Source organism: Camelus dromedarius, chromosome 26, assembly GCF_036321535.1.
Source record: "Camelus dromedarius isolate mCamDro1 chromosome 26, mCamDro1.pat, whole genome shotgun sequence".
Taxonomy (NCBI): Eukaryota; Metazoa; Chordata; class Mammalia; order Artiodactyla; family Camelidae; genus Camelus; species Camelus dromedarius.
In genome coordinates this window covers 13,340,605-13,353,483 of record NC_087461.1, presented here as the reverse complement: position 1 = coordinate 13,353,483, position 12,879 = coordinate 13,340,605, and the positions used below count along the sequence as shown (strand labels likewise).

The window sequence follows — 12,879 nt, the reverse complement described above, 5'->3', positions numbered from 1 at the left end:
ATAACCCACCTAATGAAAGGTTCTCTGGGGTCCTTCATACATTTAAGAGTTTAAAGGAGTCCTGAGACCATAAGTTTCAGTACTGCTGATCTATACTATAAAGGGATAAAGACAAAGATGTTCCAATGTAACACAATCTCACTTTTACTTTTTCTCTTTGGCAAGACTTTGAAAAATTGACTTTATTAGAAAGATTTTAAGAATATTTAAGAGGAATCATGTTCATAACAATTTGAATGAAAAACCATTTCCTGAACAACCTATTTATTCAGTGTCTTGATACCTTAATTACGACAAAGTAAACATTTCAACATAGTTGCTAACAAAACAGAGAATAAGTAAAGCAGAGATTTTTTTTAAAGAGGAAACTGAAGAACTCAGAAACAAACTAATGGAAAGCGTCAGAATTGGATGGCTATAAGTCAAAAACAAACTCTACTAAAAGCCATCAGAACTGTAACCTTGGACATAATCTAGCTCAAACTCATCGTTTTATAGAAGACAAGAGAGTTAAAAACTGGTTAAAATACAACTAATTCATAATAGAATGAGGACCACAACTAAGCTTCCAGACTCCCTGTAAGGTTCATGTAAACTTCTGAGAGCTTATGTGCCAGGCATCGGGCAGGCACTGTTGATATAGGAATAAATAACACAAACATCGTCCTGCTTTCTTGGAGATGAGCATCAAGTGTCAAACAGATCTACTGAGTGCCACAGAGGAAACATACAGGATTCTATGAGAGCATTTAACAGGGTATAAATTGACCTGGTGGGCAAGGGGTGAGGTCTCTAAGGAAGTAACCTTATTACTACCATCTACCAACATCCTCATCACTCCCCTTCTTCACTGAGGACTCTGACATCTTAGCTCATTCGCTAACACATCACTATTCCGATCATTATTCTCAGTGATGGCAACATTCACTCAGATAATCCACCCAGAACTCTTGCCTCTCAGTCACTTGACCTCCTGAACCAAACAATTTTTTCTCCCATTTTTTTTCTTCATCACCATCAAGAACTCCCATGGTCATCACTAGTAATTACACCATTTCCAAAAATTTAGATTTGAAAAATACCACATTCTAAACACCCAACTTCCATCTCTGCAGTTTACTTACTCTAGTAACTCGATTCCAACCATCCTTAGATTTCACAGGACTTCCCACTCATTAATCCTCCCAGTTTTTCACTATCCGTGTCGCAACTAAGATGTGCTGCAAGTATAAAATACACTTCAGATTCCAAAGACTTAGTATATAAAAAAGAATGTAAAATATCTCACTAACAAACTATGTTGATTACCTATCGAAATAATTATATGTTGGATACACTCGGTTAAATAAAACGTTACTAGAGTTAATTTCAACCTGTTTCCTCATACTTTTTTTAATGTGGCTATTACAAACATTTTACATTAGATACACGGCTCACTTTTTTTTTGTGGTGGGGGGAGGTAATTAGGTTTACTTAATTATTTATTCTTAGAGGAAGTACTGGGGATTGAACCCAGGACCTCATACATGCTAAGCATGCACTCTACGACTTGAGCTATACCCTCCCCCCAACACTATATTTCTATTAGACAGTGCTAATCTATTGTGTGATGACTCCTCAACATTGATCTCTGAATTCTGACTCTTCCCTAAATTCCAGAATGACTGTCTGGCCCATCTATTTCGTTGTCTAATCTGACATGGACTTGACATCCACAATGGTCCTCTCCATTTCCTCACCCAGGTGCTACCATCCACTAACAAAGTGAGGAAAACAAGCTAAGCTAGGAGCCATCCTTAGATTCCCCTTTGCCTCACATCCCATATCCAATCCACGAGTTAAGTCTTGCTCAGCTTTGCCTTAAAAAATAAATATCCGACCTCTCCCCTCAATTCCTCACATTGTACAAGCAGTTCTCATTCCCTGCCTGGAACACTACAATACCTCCTGCTGCTAATTCTGCTCATCTTCCCTTCAACATGTTTGCCACTCAGTAGCCTGAATGATATTTTTTTTAATATCAATCAAGTACTCTAATGATCACCCCATTACACTGGGAATAAAATCCAACCACTTTTCAAGGCCTACGAGGCCCTACATGCTCTGACCCCTGACAACCTCTCTGACCTCTCCCCTACCAGTCTCCCTCTCACTAACTGCCCTTAGGAAGATTTTCCCCACGTCAGAGCCTCTGCTCTTGCCTTTTCCTTAGATCTTCACATGGAATATGCCCTATCTACCCTCCCGGTCTCGAGTCAAATGTCACCTCCACAGAGCTGCACTTCCTAACTTCCCCAGCTAAAGAAGTCCTCCTTCCCAACCCCAGTTTTCTGTGTCCTGTCACCCTATTTAATTTTCTAAGCAGCACTTCTCCCTATGTGAAAGTCTTTTTTTTTTTTTTTGGTGTTTATTATCTGTCACCTCCTCTCAATAATGAAAACCTCCTAAAGGTACAGACTTTGCCCTACTCACTGCTGTATCTGTGGTACCAGGGTAGTAGCTGACACCTAAGAGGTACTCAGGATTTTGATCAAATAAAAAATCAACGAATACAGGAATTTTTCACCTGAACTACAAGACCTGATACATGGGTAATATTCAGACCAAGAGGAACAAGTTTTCTAGTCAGAGAACAACATCTGCCAAAGAAGAAAATAATGAAATTTCAAAAACTGAAATGCCAGTATGATGGTAAGACGAGGGCAGTGGGATGAATGCAGCAGGACTAGAAAGACAGGAGCTGTCCCACACACGGCCCCCAGGCCCACCATGGGGCTGCATGTGTATGAGGACTCACTGAAGAACTTTCATGCAGGGGAGTGACGTGACCAGATTTCTGTTTTGAGAGTGCCACTCAAGCCACAGTGTGGATGATGGGGATGCAATCAGAGGGGCATACGTGCTGACAGCAGGAAGACAGTCAGACTCTATAGGAGATGTCTAAGCTTTACGCTGGGGTAGTAGAGTGGCGAAGGACTAGACAGACTGAAGAGCTATTTAAGAAGAATCAGCAGGGCCTGCTACCAATGAAGCAGTAGCAGTGGCTGAGGAGGGAGGTACCAGGGAAGAAAAAGAGAGAAGCCAAGAATGATGCCCAGGTTTCCAGGGAAGCAGTAGAAGAGGCTGGGGAAAGGTGATATGTTCAGTTTCTAGCCTCTCAAGTCTGAGGTACCCGTGACTCAAACAAGCAGATACATGGATCTAAACTTCAGTAGAAGAGAGATCATTCCAATGGAAATAACTAAGAACAGTCCGAGGTGGTAGGTGTAGAAGGTGTAGAAAGGAGCTCATACAAAGCCACCTTAATAAGGTAAAGTAACAGGAAAAGTAGGAAAGAATGTCCTCACAGAAGCCAAAGAATTAGCTTTTCAAAAAAAAGAGGGACCAGTCAATTGTGTGAAGTGATGCTGAGAAAATAAGCAAGACGAGAACTAAACAGTGCTAGAGAGGCTTGAGATGTTTCGATGCTGACTGCAGAAATTCAGTAAAGAGAGAAGGCATAAAGATATAAAAAGTATAAGGCTTCTGAAAATGCACGAGAGGATGCGACCCAGAGCAAAGATAAGGACTAACCTCAGCTAGGAGGGAGGACACCTCTCCTCCACGACAAGGAAGAAGCAGAACAGGATGGACAAGGACACCAGCAGGCTCGGAAATGTAGTGGTAAGAAAGTGTATGTCTCATAGAACGAGGTCTATTTTCTCTATGAAACAAAAGATGAGAAAGGAAAGAGATTTTAAAAGAGAAAATTTTAAACAGTTTATAATGTAAACTGACATGGAAAACATAGTGGGATTGCTGGGTTATACTGAGGGCTCACTTTTGATTGGTAACCATGATGTTTAAATGGCACTAATCAACCCTTACCACTACACCACCTTCTTAAAATAAGCGTTTGTTACTGTAAGTCTTAGGTTGCCGATACCTGAACTAAGAAGTATCTTTTTCCATATGATGCATTACACACATCTCTGGTGTTTAAGTAGAGGACATTAATTCCCCATGGCCCTAATAAAAAGGGTTCTCACAAAGTGTCACACTTGCCTTTCAAGAAAATGGAAAATAAAATTTACCAAATCCAATTTAATCACAGTGTGTAGAAATTGCTAATACGAATTAAATATAAAGTGAGGAGATAATTAACTTAAAGGTAAACTAAAGTTTTTCAATAACATACTTTTTCATTAACATAGTATTTTTTATTCCCTTAAAGTTTCAAGTGAATAAAAAATAAAATGTTGCTCCAATCAAAAGCAGTTGAGAATACCCAACTGCACATCTTGCATACCATGCTATATTTAAGCTCTGAATAATATAATTCACATCTGATTTACTAATTGGAAAATCTCATAGAAGTGTTAGAATTTTTCTAATTTTTAAATATACAATGACTGAAATACTTTCTGAGTGTCAACAATATGAGTTTACCAGTTGTATAGTAGAAAGTTTACATATATTTTTTAAAGGCTGTATATGTGAGTGACATTACAAGGGACTTGTCCTGTGTACACTGTATTTCTAAAAAGTTTAAAATTTGTGCAATTACCACATTTGGTATTACTTTGGTAATCAAGGGGAAAATTAAGCTCACATATAAAGTGGAAAATTAGGCTCCAAGTTGTAAGTTCTCTCAATTCACACCAAAATTCTGAGTACATGTTCATGCCCGGAGTTCCCTTTTCACACTGCAGTACAATGGTAGGAATTCAAAATTATCTCCATGCAAACTTAGGTAATTACATATTTCACAACAAAATACCATTACGAACCACTCCTAGATGTACATATGTAAAAGAACTGAAAATAGGCAATATTGTATATGAATATTTGTAGCAGTACTAGTCACAACAGACAAAAGGTAGAAACAATCCAAATGTCCATCAGTAGATGAATGAAAAAACAGAATGTGGTATAATATAGAGCATTATTCAGCCATAAAAAGGAATGCAGTCCTGATACATATAACAAAGTGAATGAACCTTGAAAATATTATGCTTAACGTAAGTAAAAGAGACACAAAAGACCACATATTGTATAATCCTGAGGTGGGAAGCCCCATGAAAAAGACCAGCAGGACCCCCAGGCAGAGCCACTACTCTCTTGCCGGCACCATCTGATTCCCTGGCCCGGTGGCATTATCTCGCTTTTTAAACTCTGAAATGGCTCACTTTCAGGAAAGCGAAACTTATCCCTAAGATTCTATTGGTTCCCTGAGCTAACTCCTGATTGGCCCATTTGTAATGCTTCATTGGCATGGAGCTCACTCCTAATTGGTCCATTTCCCTCACTCCCTGATTGGTTCATTTCCCTCACTCCTGACTGGCCTATTTCTACAACGCTTGTTCCTAATTAGTCATTTTTGTTTATACCTTATTTGCATACGATGTTACAAAATGTTGCAAAGTCTAGACTGGTAGACTACAAAAGGCTGTGTAAACTACAGACGGGGTCCAGAGCTTGGAGTGTTAACTTCTCTGGGCCCACTGGCGTAATAACCCTGAGTTCTCCAACCCTCTGAGTGCTGCTTGGTCTCTCACCCTGTTCCAGGTTGCTATCACAACGGAGCTATAACATTGAGCTGTAACACACTTTGCTGCAACAATCCCATTCATATGAAACATACAGAATAGATAAATTTGTAGAGACAGAAAGCAAACTAGTAGATGCCAGATACTGGGAGGTTGGGATGGGGATGAACTACTTTAACAGGTATGGGCTTTCCTGAGGAATGATGAAAATGTTTTAGAAGACTTCAGAGTGGTTGGTGGTTGCATGACACCATGAACATATAAAATACCACTGAACTGTACATTTTTTAATGGTTGGTTTTATATTATATGAATTACAGCTCCATTTTAAAAACTCCATTATAAAGCAACAATATAGCTATATTACAATCAGCCTCTGGCAGGAATTACTAACAAAATTAGCTGTAAATTTAAAATATATTAACTATTTTAAAGCTTTCTACTCATTTTGTCATAAATAAATTATACTAACATTCAGTATCTTTTTTCCCCAGAACAAAGTTGTGCAATGGATTTAATAAGCCTTTTATCTTTTAGCGATACGTACTAAAATATTTATGGATGAAATGGTATGTCAAAGATGGACTTTACAATAATGGCAAAGAGATATGAGAGGAATACAGATGAAAGGAGACTGGCCATGAGCTGATGAATGTGAAAGCTGGGTGATGAGCACATGAGGGTTCATTATACTATTCTATTTCTGAGTATGTTTAAAAGTTTCCATAATGAATTTTTAATTACCATGGTAAAAATCAAGAAAATAAGACTTTCAGTTTCCTTTTACTTTAAGCTATAGTTGAGATGGCACTGACAATATTCTTTAGTTGACATAAATCACAATTTCACAAACATTTGCTGAACTTGCTAAGCACACATGCCTATCAAAATCAGAATCTATTTGATAACAAATACACATTACCTTTCTTTCCTTAGAATGCTCTGTTTTGCTTTCAGATTTTTTTTCCACAAATACTAGTTCACTACCAAATATTTCTCAAAAAAATTCATTTTGTAAGTGAAGAAAATTAGTAAATTAGTTAATTGTACCTACTTAGTAATACTAAAAAACTTCAAGATTCCTTTCTAAGGAATTCATGTTTGCTGTTAAAATGATCAGGTCAGCGATTTCCTTTAAAAACAAAATCCAGTAATTGCCATCTTCCAAGTGTCTTATCTTTACAATACTGTTCTTTAAAAAAAAAACAAACCTTATTTTTTAGCATGGTGTCTTATTATACAAATATTAAGGTTTAAAAAATTTGTAGTCCCAGGGTTTGACTGTTTCTTCTAAAATCAAACCGCAACTTCAATAAAAATTACAATCAACACAGAAAGACAACAGAAAAACTATATAGCTTCTCCCAAATTTAAGCTTTTTAAATACTCCAAAATTAGCTTTTAACTATCACTTTTCCCTTACTTTCCCTAAAAGGACCAACACTATTTTCATCAAATTACATCTACATAATCTCCTCTAGTTTGACTCAACCTCTTGCCGCAATATTAGCACTCTTCTCTGGCCCTTATTGTCTGCTAACTCACAAATGTCTGATTCCTAAGGCATAATTTAACCTAAGATAAATAGGGTTATCCTAAATGGCCACAGACCCGACCCAAATTGCCCAAATACCTCTTTTCTACTACAAAGAGTATTAGTATTCTTCAGCTACTAAAAGTAGCTGGAGAAAACAGAAGCACACAAGAGGAATCAGGAAAGCATTCTTATCCTAAGGGATTATTTCCACAATTTACAAAAAAAAAAAAAAAAAAAAAAAAAAAACCTCTCCTAGAGACACAAATATGTTAAAACTGAGGATCTAAACAGATCAGGACTAGATCACAGTACCACACGTAAAGTTCTTACTAGTATTAAAGCTACAAAAGGAAAAAAAGAGAGATGCCTTTTTAATGCAAACCTTCAAATGGTATACAGTCCTAAAGAATATTCAGTAGTCCTGAGTGCATTAGTTAAGAACTGATAAAAAATTTCCATCCTTATGAATGGACTTTCATTAAGACTTAATATGCAAGGTCAGATCCTGCCTGCCTGACAGCAGCATTAATGTTTAATTAATGCTATGGCATGGTCTAGGTCAATTAAACAATTAACTGAGGATCTTTCATAAAATTATCTAAAACCCTATTTTGTTTTGCTTTGCTTTATTGAGATATAATTGACATAGAACACTACATTAGTTTCAGGTGTACAATATGATTCACCACATTAAGTCTAGTTAACATCCATCACCACACAAATTTGCAATTTTTTTTCTTTTTTTTTCTGTGGTGAGAATTTTAAGATCTACTCTCTTTACACTTACACAATACAGTATTATTAACTATAGTCACCATGTTGTACATTACTAAAACTCTTTAATTCATTTAGATTTCCAACCTATATCTAATTTTGCTAGCCACTGTTTTCAAACTTCCAAGTGCAACTCTAAGATTTTTTCCACTTCCAATCCGTCCTAATCTCCACAATCATTTTGACTGTCTCCACCTGAACATAGTTTGTATGGAAATCAGAACTACCTACCCAAAATATTTCAAGACACTTTTCATTTTGTTAACTTATACTAAGTCTTCTACAAATTTTCTTATCACAATTGCAAAGCTAATGAAGAACAGGAAAAAAGAGGGAAGGATGCACAGGAAAGGAAAAGGATCCACTGGAACTCAGTGAAAAACTAGCCTATGATTCCTGTAATTCAATACTTCAAATGCCAAAGCTACCATCTTTCAGTGATCCAGGCAAGTCCCCAAATAACAAACACACCTGTTCTGGCATTACAACTTGGAACTTAGAAGAAACAGTAGTAAAAGAGTTGGTAGGTTCCCAGACATGACCCACAAGAGTCCGTTTATTTCGTAACATTTCTGAACTAGTCTGCGTTCTAGACTCATTCGTGTCTGGAGACAAGTGTTCAGGAGAAATCCTGACTGCCAACTCCTAACAGTATCATCAAACAAAATTCACTTAACTTTTTCGACTCCTAATTTCCTCATCTGTAAGAGAAGTCAGCCTATCACAGAGAGTGTCTGCAAGGATTAAAGATAATACAAATCAACCAGCACAGACTGTTCTCAGCACAGAGTAGGTACTCAAAAAACAGAAGCAATTATATTCCTCTTCCCTTCCCTATTACCCTCTTCATACATTCTTTTTATCCTCTGTGCTGCAATAAGCACCCCATTCAGTAGTCATTAAAAGGAAGTCAGGATATAGAATCAGAAAATCTGGATTTGATTCCAAGCACTCTCTCACACAAGACATGGGACTTTAGGCTAGATAGTCAATGTCTCTGAGCCTCAGACTGCTTATCTGGAAAGAAAAAAGAGAGAGAGGAAGAGAGGAAAGAAAGAAAAAGGAAAGAAAGAAAAGAAAGAGGAAGGAAGGAAGAAAGAAAAGAAAGAAAATCATAGAATTATAATAACATTAAAGTTTATAAACTGTACAGTACCAAAAACGTTAGCTTTTACCTACTCCAAAGTACTTCCCCTCAAAAATTACCTGCCTTCCAAGATCACGTGGGTATAATGAGCAAATGACCATAAATAGACTGCGTGGGTGGAGGGACGCAGCTAAACTAAGCAGCTCACTGATGATGGGCCTTCATCCTCCCAGACTTCGCTTGTTAACCCAAATAAAGCTCTTGTTGGGGGAATTCCAGGCAGAAAAATTAAATTAAAAAGTTAAGCTGTATTGATACAACACTGTAAACTGACTACACCTCAATTAAAAAAAAAAAAAAGTTAAGCTATAAGAAAGATTTTTCTGTCCTTACCCAATGTAGCAATGTGCATGCTGAGAGACGTTTCTTAAGCAGTTTCTACTCCATTTCACTTAGATCTCCTTCCTATTCCCCAAAATAGTTTCCATGATAAAGGCAGTATGGACCCTAAGGTAGAGCCAAGAGAACTGGCCAGATAAATAAATGTGTTCAAGTTGAAGACTGATCATCCATGACATCCACCAGAAAAATTCAAACTAAAGATGGAAAAAGGCAGATTTTTCTTTATGTCTATATAAATGTCTATATAAAAAACTTTTAATTTTGAGTATTATTTTCCCAGAATTTCAAAAACCCTATCCTTTTTAAGATAGTGGATTCTTTTGAGAAGTCTCTCTTGCTATTAATAATACAATTTAATAATGAAAGTCAACAGGACCAAAAGAGCTAATAAAGTGCTCAAGAACTCAATGGCACCACAGCCAAAAGAACCTGCCGGCTAAACTCCTTACCTGAACTGTCGCTCCGAATTGTAGGAAAGGAACAAAATGAAAAGAATTCTCAAGATTAAAACACTCAGGCAATAATTTAACTCACCTTGGGTATAAAAAATTCTCAAAACACAACCATATATGCTTTCCCCAACAGAAGGTATGTTTACACAGGGTGTTGGCTATTACCCATCTGATCACAGAAGGGAGAGAGAGAGATCTCAAAATGGGTATTTCTGGTACTGTTTGTTCCCTCTTCACAGCACCACAGCACATCACGAAGTCAGCTAACACTACATCAACTTCTACAAAGTCCTCATCATCTTCTGAGCCTATATGAGCCTGACTCTGTCCAAGTCTCTTGGGAAGGCAGCTAGCGGCCGGCTTCATGCAGCCCACAGTTTAAAAGCTACTAAGATATACACTGCCGTGTGTGAATTTCATCTTTCCCCTCCACCCCCAGTAAGACCTGAATATCTCACTGGTGTCAAGTTTAGGACCATCAAAAAAAAAAAAACTTGGGGCACCATGGTTACAGGACTACATGAGAAATAGCATGATTTATTTAATTAGGGATATAATGAACTTAAAAAGTGCTTCAAAGTTACATGATGGTGCCAAGAGGGGAAAATAAAAGAGGTCAGAGGAAGGAAAAAAAACCAAAACTTTACAGCCCACAACTATCTGAAAAAGAAATAGTCAACAGACAGGTTAAAACACGTTTGCATTTGCCAACGCGTAGCAGTTACCACACCATATACTTGTCAGATTTCCCAACACGCAAAACAAAAAGAAGCCACCCGTTTTGAAGTACTCATCCGCTGACTTCTACTAAAAAATGACCTTCCTGTGCTCTCCCTCTGATTTTCAAAATCTTTAAAAACCTTCAGCAAATTGAGATTCACCTCAATTTTAAGGCTTTTCAAATGAAGTTGAATAAAATTTGTATACTTTTTAATATCGATAAACTACAAGGTAACTTTTCTATCTGAAAACTATATCCACAATTCTACTAGATTTTAGAGCATTTTTAAAGAGCTAAATATAAAGTTTGCAAAAAATCAAGTAATACAGTAGACACGGCAGGCATTCAACAAGTTTATCAGTGGAATTCCTAAACTAAAAGCTTGAAAAAATTTGAGATAAATTCCTAGTAGTGCTACTGAAGATACAATGTTACTAATATGGAAATTGAGAAATATTCAAAATATTCTGCAGTTATCTCCTTCTAAAAATAGAGGAAAAGTATTTGCCAAAACAGAAACGATTGGTTCTTAAAAATGATAATCACATGGGATGCATTTCTATAAATATTTGAGTTTTGAGTTGCAATAACCCTAACCTTTCAAAGCACATTTTGGTCATGTCTTACCATTAACAAGCGAATTTCTGGTGCCATTACACTGATACAAAGGACTCTGCTACTTTTATTTGCTTCTACTGCAAACTGTTCGTTTACGCTGTTACAGATCTACAAACCAAACTATCACAACATAATTCACTTTTAATCATTAATATAAAAGCAAACAACCAACAATCTGTCAAGATAAGGTCCCAAGAAGTTTCTAACAAATCTACAGTAACATTTTACGTTACGGTTCTTAGCTAAGCTAAATCTGTTCCGTGATTTACTGGAATTCATTCTATCCATGTACTTAGGTTGGAGAGAAACCTCAAAAAAAAAAAAAAAAAGGCAAGCAACCGGCGATTACACCATTCTATTTTAAGTTACTTAGGAAGCCAGCAGTTCAAGAACTTTTGGGGAAGAGAGAGTATTTAAGCCATTTTTCCAAGTAGTTAAGAATAATCTGTGTTTTATACTAACGATCGCCCTAACAGCCTCTAGAATATATCACGGTGGGGCGGAAGTGAAAATGATGAGAAGGGGGAAAAACCCGACTTGAAAACGGACAGGCAGGCAGATTTACAAACCTTCAATTAAAGGCATTTTGAGATTAACTTCTCTTCGACGGCATCCCTCGCTCCCCACCCGCTTCCTCCTCTCCTCGGGGAGGTCTGTGTAATGTGACTCATGACCAATTTTTTAAAAAATAAATAAATAAAAGACACACCCTCTGGGCTGAACTGACATAATCACCCCCACCCCACCCTCCCCCGACACACACCCCGCTTTTCCTCTCCCTCCTGCCGCTCCTCCCTGAGCCTCGACCTGGCTCTCCCCCTGGCTCTCCGGGTCCGAGACCCCTCGGCCGGCCGGGTGGCGGCGCGGCGGCCGCGGGGGCTCCAGGACGGAAGCCCGGTGAGTGGAGGGCAGTCGGAGGGCCGGGGCCGAGCCCGCGGGGAGGCGGACGGCAGGGGGGCGCCGGGCTGCGGCGGCCGCGGGCTCCGGGCCCCCTCGCCTATTTTCTCTCTCGGTTTCTAGGGTTTGAACCACCACAGCCACTTCCTGTATCGCAGCCCTACTCCCGGAGCCCAGCCACTTGCTCTCTCCCCGGCTGGGGTTGGGGCTGTGATTGGGGTTGGGGCTGGGGTTGGGGTTGGGGTTGGGGCTGCCGCTGAGGTTCGAGCAGGTCCCCACCCCGCCCGGCGGGCTGGTACTCGGGCGGCCGGCGACGGGTCCTCGGCCCGGCCGGCCGGCCGGCGCGCGCGCGCCCCTCACCTGTATGTAGTTGTTTTCACAGTAGTCCGCCACCCGGGTCAGGTTCTGGTAACTCTCTATCAGCGCCCTCTTGCCAGACGGGATCTCCTCCTCTAGTAACATCTGCAGCTCTGCCATTTTCCACCCCTCCGCATCGCTTCCTCTCGCGTTAAAGAGACGGAGGCAGCAAGGTCCGCGGAGGCTCCGAGCACCTCACAGCCCGGATACAAACCGCCTGCCCGCCCTCCCGCCTGGTATTGTGGGACGGCACCTCCTCTTCTTCCTCCTCGCTCGCTCCACTCGCCTCCACCCACTTCGCGCAGCCGCCTTACCCTCCTTCTCTCGCGAGCCTTGCCGACTTTCCCTCCCCCCTTCCCGCGATCATGGGATTTTTTTTTTTTTCCCTTTGGCGTGGCCTTCTGTGAATTGTAGTTTCTCACAGGCTTAGCGGCCCCATGAAAGGCGCATGCGTCCAGGGAGCCTTCGCAAAAGAATGGGAACGGGTGTAATTAAAGGAGTCGGAA

The 12,879-nt window shown here is 39.4% G+C and overlaps 1 protein-coding gene across 12 annotated transcripts in view; it reads right to left on the bottom strand.

Annotated features, from left to right (window-relative positions):
- Positions 1-12,666, bottom strand: part of ABI1 (abl interactor 1) — a 101,083-nt gene extending 88,417 nt beyond the window's left edge. For 2 of the 12 annotated variants that reach the window (XM_031444641.2, XM_010995669.3), the window contains exon 1: positions 12,377-12,663. In XM_031444641.2, the coding sequence (XP_031300501.1) occupies positions 12,377-12,493 (117 nt within the window). In that variant the 5' untranslated portion in view covers positions 12,494-12,663. Of the gene's footprint in view, positions 1-12,376 lie in introns of all 12 variants that reach the window. The other 10 variants (XM_010995675.3, XM_010995672.3, XM_010995673.3 and 7 more) reach the window with 6 other exon arrangements.
- Between the last annotated feature and the right edge of the window lie 213 nt (positions 12,667-12,879).